The 17,849-nt window shown below is 42.2% G+C and overlaps 1 protein-coding gene across 3 annotated transcripts in view; it reads left to right on the top strand.

Annotated features, from left to right (window-relative positions):
- The first annotated feature begins 12,969 nt into the window (after positions 1 to 12,969).
- LOC133023297 (potassium voltage-gated channel subfamily C member 1-like) overlaps positions 12,970 to 17,849 on the top strand; it is a 61,422-nt gene continuing 56,542 nt past the window's right edge. For all 3 annotated transcript variants that reach the window (XM_061090296.1, XM_061090294.1, XM_061090295.1), the window contains exon 1: positions 12,970 to 13,512. In XM_061090296.1, coding sequence (XP_060946279.1) covers positions 12,970 to 13,512 — 543 coding nt within the window. The remainder of the gene's footprint in view (positions 13,513 to 17,849) is intronic.

The following is a 17,849-nucleotide window of genomic DNA, read 5'->3' as shown; positions in this document are numbered from 1 at the left end:
GGAGGGAGAACCAAGGAGCTCTCCATTCACTCTAATGTTAAATCAGCGAGGACATTTCTGGAAGGAGCCTTGAAGTTACACTTTTTTAACTTGCTCCTACAGTATCATTTATTTTATTTTATAAAAAGACTTGTGATTGTCATGGTGTTCTTATTTCATCGATAGGACATATAGTTAAAAAAAATGTTGTTCAAGGGCTGCGTTCAGAGCTTTAAGTGTCATGGATTATTTATCTATGGATCTATGAACATTGTTTGGATTGCTTTTGGATGCTCTGTCTGTACGTGTGTGTGTGTGTGTGTGTTTGTAAGGGTCTATTTTCGCCCATCTACTGCCAACTCATTCAATCACCTACGTTTCATTCATCAATCAATTGCTGCTGTATAAGCGTCCTTGGGTCCTGTGAAAGGCACTTTCTAAATTCAAGCCATTATTATTATTATTATTATTATTATTATTATTATTATTTATAAAAGAACCGGCTCATACATCACTTCTCTGCCAGATCATCTTCGACCAGTGGTCGCGAACCCATCGCTTGCGATCGTCTGGATGATATCGACAGTCTTCACTGTCAATCCCCTTTATTCCCTAGACTCACTGGCGGTTGCGCTGCAGACCAGCTACATGTTCATTGTTTGTTGTTCACATGAGTAGCATGTCCACTACTAGCCAGGACACTACGGTATTATATTGGCTTCACTTTACCGACCCGGAGTCTACATCATTGTTATAATCGTCAGTGGTTTGGACGTTGTATTAAATATGCTTTTTAACTTGCCTCTCTGTGTATGATCCACTATAAGAGTATGGAATTACACTAAAAACCTCAACGTCTTGTAAGAATTGGATTGTTTATAACTTATCCTTATAACTGCCATTTGTTAGGAAAAACAGACGGAAGGTGAGAAGAGCCAATGGCACTGATGCACTATATTCCACAGCTTTAGCTAAATGCTAATGTCCTCACAATGACAAATTGAACAGGCTTTTGTTACTAGTTAAACATGTTTGATTTCCACAAAAAGTCCAAGTGCGGCTAACGTGAAGGTCATCAGTTGTACAGCTATAAATTAAAGTACTACAAATCAAGACCTAATGACCGCACTGCAGTTTTGTAGTAAAAAAAACTAAATTTTGACATTTAGGGAACTATTGCAGAGACAGTTAAAGCTTCCTGTTTGTTTGTCTTGTGTTAATGCTCTGGGGATATTTCAGAATTTCTCCTTGTCATTAGTGAGTACACCTCAAACAGCTCTACAATATAATGTCACTTTTTGTAAAAGCAGTTAGAAAACTTTACGTTTATCATACCTGGTGTACAACAGAGGTGGGACCAGGTCATTGTTTTCAAGTAACAAGTAAGTCTCGAGTCCGAAAGATGAAGTCCTGAGTCAGGTACCAAGTTAAGACAGAGAAGTCCCAAGGGAAGGGTTACTACATCCATGTCAAGTCCAAGTGCTTCACCTTATTTTTCTGTCATAATTTCACTAACTCTGCACCTTAGCATTTTTGCACTATTGCATATATTTGCACTATTGTTTTTTCTTTTGGTATATCTATATTTTAGATATCTATAATTAATTTTCTATTTCAAATTTTTGATATTCTATTTTATATTATTTTATTCGATATTTTTTCACTTGTAATACTCTGAGCATTGCTACAAGAGAGCCTGTGACCCAAGCATTTCATTACCAGTGACTGCTTAATGTAATTGTTGTGCATAGGACAATAAACTCTTGAGTCTTGAATCTTGAATCTATTAGTCCTAAAGTCATTGTGCACTCTTCAACTAATTAATTGCTCTTGCAATCCTGTCTACAGGGTAATATTTGCGTACTAAATTAACACAAAAAAACGAATTACTTGTTACCCTTGGTCAAACTAGAATGAGTGTTAATCTGGACAAGGATAGGATATTCTAGGTAAGTAGGAGCCCTGGACTTGAGAATCAATAATGAGAAATACACAACACAATTTCTTTCAATGAACTTATATTTAAACACAACAGCAGTTCAACTTTGTTTGACAATAGAATACAGTATAAATTTCCCCCAAAATAATAAACATAAATAAATAAAATAAGAAAAGTGTGCACATAAAAGTCAATTCAAAGTCTTTAAGTCCAGTCTTTAATGTCAGTTTGTAGATTGTTGTTGGGTCCAATCCGTCTTTGTACAGGGTCTGTCCTACCACACTGTGGTGTGAAGAACGTGAAAGTCAAATTTCTTCTGAAAGATCATAGGTTGGCTCGCCACCAGTTAACTGGAATCTTGGTTCCTCGATGTCCTCTCTGACACCGGAGAATTCTTCAGCAAAATCAAAAACCTGATGTTCTCTCTGACACCGGAGATTCTTTTCTTCAGGAAAATCAAAAACCTGACCTATAAACAGGTACGTATATCGATTGTATTAATACAACTTCAATTCTCTTAGATCAAACTCAATGCTAAATTAAATTAGAATACTATAAGGTTCAAGTATTAATATGAAAACAGAATTACATTGACTCAAGACATTCATTCATACATATATTATCAGTCCTATGTAAGGCACATAATGACTACATGCTAATACTGAAGCTCAATGAGTAAAAACTCCACAGCTATTGAACAAGAGTAAATGAACACGCTTCAAATCTGCCCTAATAATCTCTATAGTAAACATAGCTAGCAAGGTAGCTTTTAGTAATCACATATAACAATACGCAATTAACATAAACAGATCTGAGGCGACAGAATTGCGGTTATCTCACAACTATTTCCCAGATCTTACATGCTAACGCTGTTAGCGAAAGAAAGTGGAGTTTTACATGTGGCCGTTAGCTTAGCGGCTAGCAGACTTTTTTCCCTCCATGATCTACTATATATCTCAACTTTATCAGCAGCTAAGGATGTCGTATTACTCACCGTTGAATCGTAAGAATCCCTGCACCTTTCAACAGGTCAGCAGGGTTACTTTACACACTACACGGATTACAATCTGAGCAAAGCAGAGAACACGTTTCTAGCTTGAGTGACAAAATGGCCGACAGGATGTAGACAGGTAAAAGACTCGACACAGAGTAGGTGAGTTAGATGGCTGGTACCTCCCCCTACTGGCTAGAAAACGTAACAGCATGAGAAAGTGACATTCATCCTTTCTCTCAATATATGCTCTCTGGTTTTCTAATGTGGGCTACATCTTCCCCCCCTAAACTCATGCACGTCCCGTTGCATGGCAGCGGTTGGGCAGTTACTGCCTGATGGGACTGCTCAGAGTGGAAAGGAAGGTGCTCAGTCTCACTTAAAACATCAGTAAATGCTGTAGTTAGACCCTGGAACAGAGACTGCACAACGGCTATCAATGGGATTCCAGGTTTCGCATACTGGAGTCTACTAGGCTGCTGCCTATTCCTAACTGAACGCCGGGCTGAACTAGGCTGATTGTCACTGCAAGGCTGCAACTGGTTTTCTGACTCTTGATCACAAGTCTCAAGGATGCAAGGCTTATCTACTAAGTCAGTCTCAGCCTGGCCCTTCCCCCCAATAGTATCAGACAAGTTAGTAATAACTGGAAGACTCTCATTACTTAAGTCATGGCAGTCACTCAGAGACACCACCCTTTCAGTCAATAGTTCTACTGGTGAGGTTCTGTCAAGGACTAAGTGTTCATTGTCATTATCGTTAGACGATGCAAGGGTCTCTGGGCTTGGAACGACACCAGGTAAGTCATTCAAATGGGCAGTCTCTGAAATGGGCTCAGTATCTTGGGAAGTCACAGGAGTCTCAACAGGAAAACAGTACTCTGAAGGCTCAGCAAGGGGTGTTTCTTGTACCTCAGACATAACCGGACCTGATTGCACTGGAACATTATGGACTGCGGAGAACCTGGGGATTTCGGCACTGGGGGATTCACTGAACCAACACGTTCCATCTTCGTCCACTTCTGAGAACTGTTCTACATCTGCAGCAGGATTAAGACGTGTTGCAGGTCTGCAGGGAGCCCCGGGAGCCGCATTGTACCCGTGCTTGGGCGCTCACTCAGCGGACAGCCTCTCCTGTGATTCCCGGGCGGCGAAGCGGAGGAGGAGGAGGGGGGGAGAGAGCTGCGCCTTATAACTTTTGTGGCCCGTACAGATTTGCTCCACGCACCCCGAGCTGCACGAAACGGTGACGGTCACCAGCAGCTCCTTGCCGCCTCTGTCGCTTGCTTTAAAATAGACTTATACACAGGGTTTTAAGTGCATTTCGCCGCAAAAGTTGCAGCAGTGTTAGCCTCCAAAGCTGTAGCCCCCCACGATCCCTTTGTCTGTGTGTGTGTCTGTGTGTGTGTGTGTCTGTGCGCGCTCAGAATATATGCCTTGTATGAATAAATATACACATACAATTATATACTGTATACACACATATCTAATGCATGTATTTAAATACATGTACATCTTTATCAGAAGGTGTAGTAGTTTGAAAATTGTAGCTTCAATGAAGAAACACAACAAACGGATACAGAAATATATGTGTAGGACAGTTACTTAAAATGATTTTAACAACCTTAAATATGCTAAGGGGAGATTTAAGACGTGAAACTGGATGTGTGTGTGTGTGAGTGACGGGGGGCGGGCAGTGAGAGGGGGCACTCAAAACAGGTAAATCTGAGGAGGGCTGTTTTAGACAGGGTAAAAGGGTGCTGTTTTAAATGATCCTTGTGGTATTTTGACCAAAAAATGTTACAGACATTTCATTAAGACCCCAAGGAACCATATCAACTGTGGTAAAATGGGCATAATATGTCCCCTTTAAATCAAGGATAGAAAACAACTGTGACCCGGTGAGGGCCATAAAGGTGTCCTCTAGCTTTGGAAGTGCATACGCGTCTTTTATGGTCTTTAGATTTAGTCTCCTATAGTCAATGCACAATCGAACCTGACCATTTTTCTTACGTACGACCACGATTGGTGACGAGAACGAAGACTCCGACTCTCTGATGACCACTGCTTGAAGAAGCTCTTGAATGTGCTTTCGGACGGCTTCTCTGTCTTGTGGGTGTATCGGTCGTGCACGCTGTTTGAAAGGGGTTTCATCCGAAAGCTTTATGCGGTGGGTCACCTTGTCTGTTCTGCCAAAATCTATTTTGTGGTGTGCGAACACCTCGGGGAAGTCGTTAAGGAGCTGAGCGATGCGATCTTTCCACTCTGGTGGAACTGGGGACTCCCCAAAGTTGAAACTCACGCTTGACCTTTGGGTCGATTCAGTCTCCTTCGAACTGACCACACTATGCTCCTGTGACAAAACAACTTGATAAGCACTGATTTCGGCAATCTGACACTTCGCTGGAATGACAATGTCATGGTTTGATTGATTTCTGACTACAACTGGCAGCTTAAAAGGCCACTGCTTTGGGAAATCTACCAAGCAACTTTTTATAAGCAGGCCACCAGGCAAGGAAGACAGGGAGGGGTGTTCTTCACAGCCCTCTCATTCTTAAGGTCATTAGCTACAACAATTCCCTCTAGCACTACAGTGGTCCTAGCTGGTATAGACTGCGAATTATTGCCATGCAATTTCACAACACAATGGTGATTGATGTTGGACTGTTGGCGCCTTAGCTGTAGTACTTTGATTACTGTTCTGTAGCCATGAGGAATTGGCTGGTGACGTGTTAGACTAGCTTCATGGTAAATTTCATACACCACATCAAGAGTATTTGTTCCTATCAGTAAGTAAGACTCTGAAGTGGTCCTAACATCAGGAACTACTAGAGCCAAAGTGGATACTTCAATGCACATACCCAGAAACTCTTTTGGGTAGTTGATGCTGGTCTCTAAGTAACCCAAATAAGGCACAGCTTGTCCATTCGCACCCTCAACCTCTAGAAGGTCATAGAGGGGCTTTATGTCTTGTTCTGACAAATGTTGTTCATAAAACGATTGGGGAATCGTGGTCACTTGTGAGCCTGTGTCAGTCAGGCAGTTAAACTGTTCACCTTTAATGGTCACCTGGGCTGTACTCTTTGTACCAACTAACCTGTCAGGAAGTTCGGAAAGATACCTTTCAGATCTTTGATGTTCTAGATTAACTTGTAGTTGAGCTCTGGTTTCAAAAGTTGCATCTAAGGGACGTTGCTGAGTCACCCCAGCCTCTATTTGTCCCACAACAGGTGCTGAATCTAGTTTAAAGTTGGGTTGGAGTCCCTGGGATAGTCACTATCACTATCAGTGAAGCAAGCCATCATTAGGCTGAAAAATAAAAACAAACCTATCAGAGAGATAGCAAAAACATTAGGTGTGGCCAAATCAACTGTTTGGTACATTCTTAAAAAGAAAGAACTCACTGGTGAGCTAAGCAACACCAAAAGACCCGGAAGACCTCGGAAAACAACTGTGGTGGATGACAGATGAATTATTTCCCTGGTGAAGAAAAACCCCTTCACAACAGTTGGCCAGATCAAGAACACTCTCCATGAGGTAGGCGTATCTGTGTCAAAGTCAACAATCAAGAGAAGACTTCACCAGAGTACATACAGAGGTTTCACCACAAAATGTAAACCATTGGTGAGCCTCAAAAACAGGACGACCAGATTAGAGTTTGTCAAAAAACATTTAAAAGAGCCTGTACAGTTCTGGAAAAACATCCTATGGACAGATGAGACAAATATCCACTTGTACCAGAATGATGGGAAGAGAAGAGTATGGAGAAGGGAAGGAACTGCTCATGATCCAAAGCATACCACCTCATCAGTGAAGCATGGTGGAGGTAGTGTTCTGGCGTGGGCATGTATGGCTGCCAATGGAACTGGTTCCCTTGTATTTATTGATGATGTGACTGCTGACAAAAGCAGTAGGATGAATTCTGAAGTGTTTCAGGCAATATTACCTGCTCATATTCAGCCAAATGCTTCAGAACTCATTGGACGGCGCTTCACAAGATGGACAATGACCCGAAGCATACTGCGAAAGCAACCAAAGAGTTTTTTTAAGCAGAGAAGTGGAATGTTCTGCAATGGCCAAGTCATCACCTGACCTGAATCCAATTGAGCATGCATTTCACTTGCTGAAGACAAAACTGAAGGGAAAATGCCCCAAGAACAAGCAGGAATGAAGACAGTTGCAGTAGAGGCCTGTCAGAGCATTACCAGGGACGAAACCCAACGTCTGGTGATGTCTATGGGTTCCAGACTTCAGGCTGTCATTGACTGCAAAGGATTTGTAACCAAGTATTAAAAGTGACAATTACATTTATGATTATGTTAGTTTGTCCAATTACTTTTGGTCCCTTAAAAAGGTGGGTGCCACATTTAAAATGTGTTGTAATTCCTACACCGTTCACCTGATTTGGATGTAAATACCCTCAAATTAAAGCTGAAAGTCTGCACTTAACGCACGTCTTGATTGTTCCATTTCATATCCATTGTGGCGTTGTACAGAGCCAAAATGATGATGGATGATGGATTATGGACCTAACTGTATTCACATACAGACAAGACAAATGAGAGTAGATACTGAATACTGCTTCTGAACACTACTTAATAATTACTTCAGTACTGTATCCTATAGCTACTAGAGCAAGTTAATTTGAGTGGGTGGGTGAGTGAGGTGCAAGGTGGGGGTGAGTTAATGAATGAGTGAGTAGCTTTTACAGTATGTAACAATGTTCTCATTCTTCATAGCCCTACATACAACAGGGTTATACAGCACGGGCCACAGCTGTAAAATAAACATAGCTGAAACCCTGAAATAATTCATAATTCTCCCTATGAAATACTTCAAGTCATTACAAGTGAATTAGGTCAATTCCGAGTAAAGTCTCCAGTCATTGGGGTTAAAGCCCAGTCGAGAAGCAAGTCATTTTCATCAAAATCCAACTCCAAGTCAAGCAACTCAAGTTGACACCCCTGGTTTACAGTTTATCTCAAATGAAGATTTTATGTTAATGTTTTTCATAAAATGAAACATTATTTTCTTTACCATTGTTCATGTATGTGGCCTATTTATAAGTTTGAATAATTTATGTATCGACTGTTATTTTTTCATACACAACATGTCAGCTATTTCCCAGGTGTGTTAATCTTCAGACCCAAGTTCACAGCTTTTCATAATAAAAACTCAATAATTCAGCTGGATGTAAAGCATTGCAACAACATAAACAAATGTTGTGCTTTTACTTTGAAAACAAATAGCCACACAGAAAGGTGTTCTATGACTGTTGTTGCCATGATGAAAGGCAGTACCCACTGCACCCCTGTCTGTGTCATATTATCAGAATGTCCTTGCTGCAATTTTGATCTGCGGTTTCACCCAGCTGCCGATCGCCAGTGTTGTTTATCTGAAGTAGTAGAAGAAGAAATGTTCAAGTCGGTCCATGCACTAACTGTTAAATCATGCTTTGCCCTTCCCCCTCCCACTCACAAACACACTGACTGCTAGAGTGCTGCTTGCTTCATTATTAATTTTTGTTATCAATATTGAACATTTCGTGTGTCCACATTGCACCAAACTCAGCACTCCACCTTCCATGACGCCTGTTTGCTGTCTAATTGATAACGCATGTTTTTCTCTCAATATACAGCTACAACCAGTAGCTGGTTAGCTAAATTTAACACAAAAAAGGAAAACAAGGGACACAGCTAGCCTGGCTAGGTCCAAGAGTAAATCAAATCCACCAACAAGTATGTCTATTTAGTGGTAGACTTGTTATGTCTTGGTTTTAAACAAATTTAAATTAAAAAAAGCAAAGAGTGTCGTTTTCATCCTGTGATATCCTCTTCTGGAGCCGCGTACACCTGCACATGCACACATTGAACATTAGCTTGTGGCCAAGGGTGCGGGTTTAGTGAGGTTCTCAACACTTTGATGACACCACACGATCAGTATGGAGTCAAATTATATAGTTTTTCGGTTGTTTTTTTTACAATTGAAGAATCGGTCACCAGCTATTTCCATTGTAATGGATTTGGCTGCAACGCTCTTTCCCCCTGTGGACTCAATCACTTCACCAAACCCTCCATTGGCATAGTGGTGAGTAGATAATGAGTGAATTTTTCATTTTTTGGTGAAATATCGCTTTAAGCTAACCAGCTGCTGGCTTTAGCGTCACACTTACTATACTAATTTAAGTGTATTCATATATCAAACTTGGATGTTGGAGAAAGTTCATGATAATGACTACTAAACTACTCACACCATTACACATTTTCACTTGACTTAATAAAGGAGGTATGTCTGTTGCCAAGCACATGGTACCGCGTGTTTGTTTTTTGGCCTGCTGTTTGCTCTATCAAATTGTAACAAATCATTACTTCTTTTTCTTATTTTCTTTATTATTATTTTCTGTAATCACTCTCTATTTGGTTGCCAGGAAGCCCTAACCATCCACTGTATCTGCAGTCCTTGCAGCAAATCACTGTGTAATATTTTCTGCTCTAATTAGGTCGATTCAACACAACCCCTGGAATGTGGCCACAACCATAGGTCAAATACAAAGTACAGAGCTCTGTGCATGAATGCAAAACTGTGAAGGGAGAATTATAGATTTCATTTATTTTGACCAAAAACCTGCAGAAATAAGAATAATGATAATAACTGCTTTTTTCACTTTTCTCAAATGGAAGATGTCTAAAATGTTTTTGCTAATCTGATAAAAGGAAAAATGGTACTAAGAGAATATTTGGGAACCAATATGATCAGAGCAAGACCCCATTAAAGCTGAGTTTATGCAATTATTTTTAGAGCCATGTTTTTTTGATTGATATTTGTTTACATTTTGGTCGATTAATGCCATTTCAGCTAAACAGAACTACTTGTTAGCATTTCCTATTTACTATATACCCACAGATGTACTGACAGTTATCACTGTGTTTGATACTGAAAACAATCTGTTTCTCCTATCTTTTTACTAAACTAGATGATTATCAATGAGTGATTCATGTCTGTCTGCTCCTCAGACTATGGTTTTAACACAAATTCACTGCATGCAGTATCTTTAAATCCTTTTCAGCAGTCCTGCACCCATCCGCACCCACCCCTGTGTCTGTCACCTGTGTCTCTCATACTGAGTGTCCACCTCAGCTACGGACCCCATATTGTCATTCCACCATCATTAAAATTACCAACCAGCACAGGGATGACTACCCATACCCTTGTAAATCCAATCGGAATGAGGCTTTGGACTTTTCTTACTGCATTTTGTACTAAGTGATTCTATGGAACAGGTCAGGCTGGTGAGGAGGTCCTTATTCCATGCTAGACTATGTGAGTTTGTATACCCATGGGTGGTTTAGGGTATTCCACTAGCTGAGGCCATGGCATCCTACATCGTATGTATGACGTAGAGGCTTTACAGCAGAGCACAGTGCTGCAGACTGCTCTCAATAGACCAACACAGCACATTAGCTCTACACTGGAGAGAGGGAGGGCAGTGGAGAAATAAATGGAGAGAATACACTGTGAGAGAAGAAGAGAGAGAGAGAGAGAGAGAGAGAGAGAGAGAGAGAGAGAGAGAGAGAGAGAGAGAGAGAGAGAGGAAATGGCAGAGCACTAATGATCTGATGGTCTGCAGTCTTTTCTCCCCATTTTGTGGAGCTCAGCAATCCTCATTCTGCTCCTGGCCTCCCTCCCTCCCTCTCTCTCTCCCGCTCTCTCTCGTGCTGATGGAGGGACTATCTTGGAAACAGACAGAGAGAGAGAGAGAGAGAGAGAGAGAGAGAGAGAGAGAGAGAGAGAGAGAGAGAGAGAGAGAGAGAGAGAGAGAGAGAGAGAGAGAGAGAGAATGGGCAGTGGGCGTGAAACACTCTATCATATCCCTTCTTCCCTGCTCTAATTGAGCCAAGTGTTTTAGTAGATTGAAAGATCGTGTGGTTAAAGGGAGTGATGCTGCGGAGAGAGGGGGGAGGGGGGGGGGCAAGAGAGAGAGAGAGAGAGAGGGTAGATGAGAGTTTAGTTAAGAAGACTCATTTTTATTCACAGCACCAGACCAAATTTTACAGTGTTGAGACACTGGCACTAGTATTTAAGCTTTTTTAAGAGATATTTTGCATGTATGTCTAATCATCTACAAGTATGTGATGGTTGGTTATCAGCTGCAATATTTTAAACTATGTAGAATCACATCAAAAATTGAACTGTCGCAATGGAACGCTTTTATAAATTTTTAGGTGAATATGTTTGAACTCAGATACATTACCTGTATGTAAAGTCCGGCTGCTAATGTTTTATTTTTTGTCAGGGCAACTCAAGTCATGATTGTTGATAGTTGATGACGTTTCAAAAACACGCTGGATGCAAAATAAGACAAAAATGTAAAACGAGTATCTCAGGATTAAAAAGCGGTTCCATATACATATAAGACACTGCCAACGACGTCAATTTGAAAAGACAACGAGATTTGAGGATTCCCTGTTGTCATAAACACATCTGACTGGAGAATCCTCTGCGACGAGGAATCTTCGAAACCAAATCACACAGATGTCTTCCTGAGGTCTGTCTGAAAATGGCTTTAGTGACTAATTGTGAGATGATGTGAGTCACCAAAGGCAGCCCCGTGTCCAACTTTCAGCAGGAACGTATATACTATGGCTCTGGCTTGCCTGCACTTGGGAGTGGTCCTTATCCAATGCCAACCATGTAAATACTGAGTTTTTCTGACAGTGAACTTTGTTTCTCTTCAAGGGTGCTTGCAAAGATTGGCCCTATTCACTTCCAATGTTGTGTTGTTTGCTGCCCATGTCCATCGTGGGTTGAATTCCCTGCTATACTTTTGCCCAATAGTTTAAATGAGTTTGCATCATCGGGGAAGACTTGTAAGTTTATTGTGTCATCTTGCAGATGAATCTCTAGCTTCTGACACAAGACCAGCTCGGCTCAAATGAGGCGGTGTGAGCATTACATTACCTGGAAACCTTTACCAGTATCTTGCCATTGGATGTCCATATACTTTTGTGTATTTTAAGTCTGTGTTTCTTGGTCACATGTTTCCGATGAAATATTTATTCTACAGTCATCATGACTTTTTACATAACATGAACTGGTGAATGTAATTCTTTACAGAGCATGTGGATCATTTCTCACCAGCACCCTGCATTTGCTCACGTTTTGTCTCTGAACTCCCTGGTCCCATCCCCCTGCCCCTGTAATACTTATCCTGGCCAAACTGGTCTTTTCACAGTGATGTTTTTGTAGCTGTTTGTCTATAATTTGTGTCACTTTGCTGTTTTGACATAAAATAAAATGCACCTGTGCACAAAGTTGGAGCTTGTCTGTCCTGACCTCGATCCCATCCAACACCTTTGGGATGAAGTGGAGCATCCTTTGCAAACCAAACCTCTAAAATCAGTGCAGGAACCCTCTATTCCCTGCAGCCTGCTACACTGATGCTCATGGATGGCTCTGGCTCAGCAATCACATGGTGCGTTGCAGGTGTCTTTGCTTTTGGCCATGAGGATTTGCAGTAAAAACCAGACCTGCCCACTTTCTCTTTCTCTCTGGTTAATTACATTTCTTCATAGATAAGGATGCAGCAAAATCTCATACCATCACGGCGAATCTGAATGGATCTGTTCAACAGAAATGGTAGTTTCTGACCTTAATGGCGTCAAATAATCCAGTACAATGATTCCAGTCAGTCATTCAGACAGTCAGTAATTCAGCGGGCAAATCTATTGATTCATAAAATCCGCATCCCACTGATTCTCTCTCTCCGTCACACTTGCAGACTCTCTCTCTCTCCCTCTCTCCATCTTACTCTCTCTCTCCATCTTTCTCTCTCTCCCTCTCACTCTCTCTCTCCTTCACATACACACACACACACGCACACACGCTCCTCCTTCCCCCGCTCCTCTCTCCTCCTCTCAGTCTGTCCTGTGACTCCTGGTGGACACGCTATAACAGAAGCCTGCAGAGCGGGGACAGGTGTGGATGGGGAGGCGCAGTAGAAGCAGCAGCAGCAGCAGCAGCAGCAGTCGGGCGCACCGACCGAAGCATGCTCCAGTGCAGCCATGACTTGCTCGGCGTCAGATAGCGAGAAGATCGTGATCAACTGCGGCGGGATCCGACACGAGACCTACCGGAGCACCCTGAAGACGCTGCCGGGAACGCGCTTGTCCTGGCTGACCGAGCCCGACGCCTATAGCAACTTCGACTACGACCCCAAGTCCGACGAGTTCTTCTTCGACCGCCACCCGGCCACCTTCTCCTTCATCCTCAACTACTACCGCACCGGGAAGCTGCACTGCCCCAACGATGTGTGCGGGCCGCTCTTCGAGGATGAACTCGCCTTCTGGGGCATCGATGAGACGGACGTCGAGGCGTGCTGCTGGATGAACTACCGGCAGCATCGCGATGCGGAGGAAGCCCTGGACAGCTTCGAGCAGCCCGAGCCGGATGAGCCCGACAATGATCCTGCGCTGACCGGCGGGGCGGACGGGGACCTGAAGCGGCTGTGCATGCAGGAGGACAGCCGCAGGGCATCGCGGTGGGAGGTGTGGCGGCCCTTTATGTGGGCGCTGTTCGAGGACCCCTACTCCTCCAAATATGCCCGGGTGAGTGACCAAGCATCTTCCCTTCTTCCCTCCCGTCTTTCTTTCTTCCCTTTCGGCTGGCCCATCCGCGTTTGGCACCGTTTTGGCCATTGCGCATTGTTGCGCATAAAGTAATTGCCTAAGCTGTTCTGGTTGACGAGTTCACTGCAGAGTTTCTCTGAGTTCCCCTCCTCTATTTCCCCCCCCTTTAATCTCTCCCAGTGAGATCACCAGCCAGCGTGCCTCATTTCACCCCTCGCTTTTTTCCTTTCTGCTTCTCACTCAAAAAGCGCAGTATTCACATCTCCGTAATGTGGGATCCAGGTCTCCCATCGATCAGTTCACGTTCACTGAGAATGGTGCCACATTCCAGTGATCAGCCAAGTCAGTGAAGGTGAAAATCCAAGCGGATGAAGGTGATCCCGCATCCATTCATCCACTTTCTCTCTCTTCAATATGGAAATAAAATGACGTCCTGTACGCAGCTACAACCTCACACTTTATGCAGTATGTGGCTGTGAGTGTGTGTGTGTGTGTGTGTATCTCAAAGTGCACAGGTACATAAAGAGCCTTGGATGCATTTGTGTTTACTCATGTGTGTGGCATTTATGTATTCCGGCAGGTGAAGGCTTATGTCCATGTAGCTAAGAGACGCTGTGTGTGTGTGTGTGGCAATGGAGCAAACATTATTGTGCTATTAAACAATTTTCTTCCTCCAGCTTACATAGAAGTCGATAAGAAGTGGCTGGTCCTGAGTGATTGTCTTAATCTGCTGATGAATACATGTCCATCTAGATTAGATCAGAGCACAAAACTGATGAATCAAAAAACCATGATTAGCCTTAGACAAACATATTGCTGCTCCGAATATGACTTTGAATATTCTGCGCTGCTTTACAGCCAGTAACATAAGATTATTTACTGCAGACGTCACTGTTCTAGCATCGCAGAGGTCGACATGAGGAATGTCCAGATCCAATGAAGATAAAACGCTCAGTGGACAAGTCTCATCTTTCAGTAGTTGTATCAAACTACACTGCAAATCACAAATGTCATACAAATGCAAGATCTGTATGATTTCCTCTTTAGCAAAGTATAAAGATAGATGGTAAATAGACTTTAGGCCCATTTATATACCAATTTTTTTTACAGTACAGGTCAAATTCACCCATTCACACACAGTGCGTCTTTATACAGTGCTTTTTCTATCTCACACAATTCATACACTGTTGACAATGCCTACAGCAGCGATTTTGGGTTGCATTATCTTGCCCAAGGTCAATGACAGTGGACAATGCCTAAAGACAGTTTGGAATTGGGACCAAACCACAAACCCTGTGGTTAGTGGACGACCCTTCTCTACCACCTGAGTTGGAGAGGTTAATGGTGTCTCCTGGTAAATTAACTGTTCGCCTCCATTTCTACCTTGCTTCTCTTAACCAGGATATTCAAAACATTCAGTGTGTATGGGTGAGGTGTGCACAGATGAGCAACCCTAACCCCCCACAGGAGGTTCGAGAGACAGAGTAACGGTGACATAGTGACAGTGCTGTCGGAGTCATTAGTCACTGATTTAAAATGTTTCACTATTAAACATATTTTGGTATTAGCTACCCTGCCTGTCTGTAGATTCCCTTTGGAAAAAAGCACATCAGCCATTGTTGTGCTTTTTATAATTGGTGGGGAACCTGCCATCATATTTGACAATCCACCTGTCCACTTCAATAAAATGCTGACAAGCTTTTTTGCAGCCAATATCATTTTCACACTATATAGCGGCTTTCAGACATGGACTGAACCCTGGAAAATCCTTCTGACATCTCGGGTCTTTTTGTAGAATTTCTCCGGCCTGTCCCCATGTAAAAAGTCTGTAGAATATGCAAAGGAGTCGATGTAAGAACACAGCAGGAGATCCTTTGCAGGATTCACTGTTAGCGAGGGATCGTGTTGATGAAGTTTCTAACACCTGATGGACGCAAAATAAAAAGATAAAAAAACGATAGGACTACAAATATCTCTTGAGGAAAAAGCGGTGCCCCACAGTTAGAAAACACTGATGCAGATGTCAAGAGAGAATTTGGTGATACGGGCAGATGCTGGTGACGATGTGCTGCAAACAAAAACATTTGATCCCCCTCAGCGGAATTAATACGTTACTTCCTGCCTCTGTCAATGGGCCTCATGCAAGAACTCTTGTGTATGAGGCATTTAGGAGAACTTGTCCCATTGACCAATTTTCTCGTACTTTGAATTTTCTTTCAGGTACAGGTATGAACACAATTTAGAAGTGGTCCAAACCTTTTGAAGGAGTCACATGAAACTAGTCTGCTATTATTCATATGTATATTTCATTAGTTTGAAGCAATTGTAAATAAATAAATAAACTACACCTTCTTATTATGTGAACGTTTTTCTGTTTATATCTGCAATTCAAATTATTATATAATTTGAAAAATACATAATTATAAATTCAGTTTTAAACTCCCTGGATCATAATACATATGCAGACAAGAAAGGAGCGCTCATACAACAAGTTGTCTACGTGGGTCATTTACACACATTTCTTAAGTTAGAATCTGAATCTGACGTGCCATGTTTATATCAACACCCTGTACAGATATTTTTTTAATAGAGAAATTTGAACACAAATGTTATTGCATGAAGCCTAATGTTCTTTTTACAACACCATATGTGCAGTTGGTTGTAAATAAAAAAGTATTCAGTATCCCTCTGCTCTCCCACCTTTCTCTTTCTCACCCATGTCTTCCTCAGCCTTCCCCTGCTTAATTCTCTGTAAAATAATCTATGGCCATTTGCAAAGCAAGAGGCCAGTGCTGACCTGGATCATTGTGTGTTCAGGTGTATTTTTTGTGGACTCTGCTATACGCACGGAGACAGCATATTGACTCCTTCCTGTGTGACTTAGGATGGACACACACACACACACACACACACACACACACACACACACACACACACACACACACACACACACACACACACACACACACACACACACACACACACACACACACACACACATTATTTTACCTCGTGACTACACTCATTGGCATAATACATTACCTAGCCCCTTTCCATAACCTAAACATCTCAGCTAAATGCCAAACCTTAATCCTAATGTAAACCTAATTCTAACCTTAAATCAAGTCTTAACCCTCAAACCCCCTTGAAAAGACCACGAGATGTGTTTTGCGGACATACAGTTCAAGCAAAGGAAATTGTCGATTCAACTGCTGACTGCAGGAAAGTCCTCAATGGAGATGAAGACTAATATACATAGAAATAAAAAATAAACCCCCATGCACATTTGCAGCATTTCCAGTTATTGTCAGCGTTAACCAAGCTAACACTGACACTGCAGCCCTTTAGATGATCCTGTCACCAACCTTACACCTTGGCCACACCGGCAGCAGGTTTTTTCATGGTACACTGATCAGTTTTTAGATATGTTTTATGGGTGTTTTCTCAGGTTGGGCGTCTTGCTCTTGCCAGCATTTAACATCTCAGATATTGCAGTAAGCATCGTCTGTGTTGGCGTTTTGAAAAGTGAAACCACTTGCACACAGTTTGGGCTCACCATGGCCCCGATTTACGTGCATCCATGTGAGTGTCTTCTTCTTTTTCTTGTCCTATTGATGGTTGGCACACAGATTTTGGTGCAATTCCACCATCCTGCTTCCCCATCTGCAGTGTGGATTTGTTCGACATACTCTTTTTTTTTTCTCTCCATCACATTCAGAGATGCACTCAAACTGTGAATCTGTACTTGGTAGTACCAATATCATTTGGTTGGTACCTTTAAAGAATATAGTTCGGTACCCAACCCTATCTCTCACTGCTGCAAAAGTGAAGAACCATCACTGGCTTGCAGGTGTTGGTCGCAAGCTATATGACTTGAATGTAACTTGTCATATAGAGGCGGAGTCACAAATATTCACTTCCTATTTTCCAGATGGTGTGTGAGGTATGTCAGCTCTTCACAAGCGGTGATGTATTTAAAAGAAAGCTTCCAGTTTATATTATTATTAAATAAACAAGAGACAAAAGGGATAAATCTGCAGGGTTCTGGTCTTTGCTGCAGCTGCGTTTGACCAAAGAAATCTGGTCTTGCCTTGTGCAGCTTTTTCATGCAGAAAACTTGATGGCTCAGAAAATTAAATGTCTGCCAAACAAGCGATCGAAGAACCAAAGGGGGTGACAGAAAAAAAAGACAAATCGAGCACCGGGGTGGTGTTGGGACAGTATCAGTGTGACAGCTGAGGTGACTTTGAAAATGTTGCAGTCAATAGTTTCAGTGCCAACGCGGGGACATAAAGATAGGTGGGAAGGGGTGGCGA

The sequence above is a fragment of the Limanda limanda genome, chromosome 17 (assembly GCF_963576545.1).
Source record: "Limanda limanda chromosome 17, fLimLim1.1, whole genome shotgun sequence".
NCBI lineage: Eukaryota > Metazoa > Chordata > Actinopteri > Pleuronectiformes > Pleuronectidae > Limanda > Limanda limanda.
The sequence above is the reverse complement of the archived record's forward strand: the minus strand, read 5'-3'. Positions and strand labels throughout refer to the sequence as shown.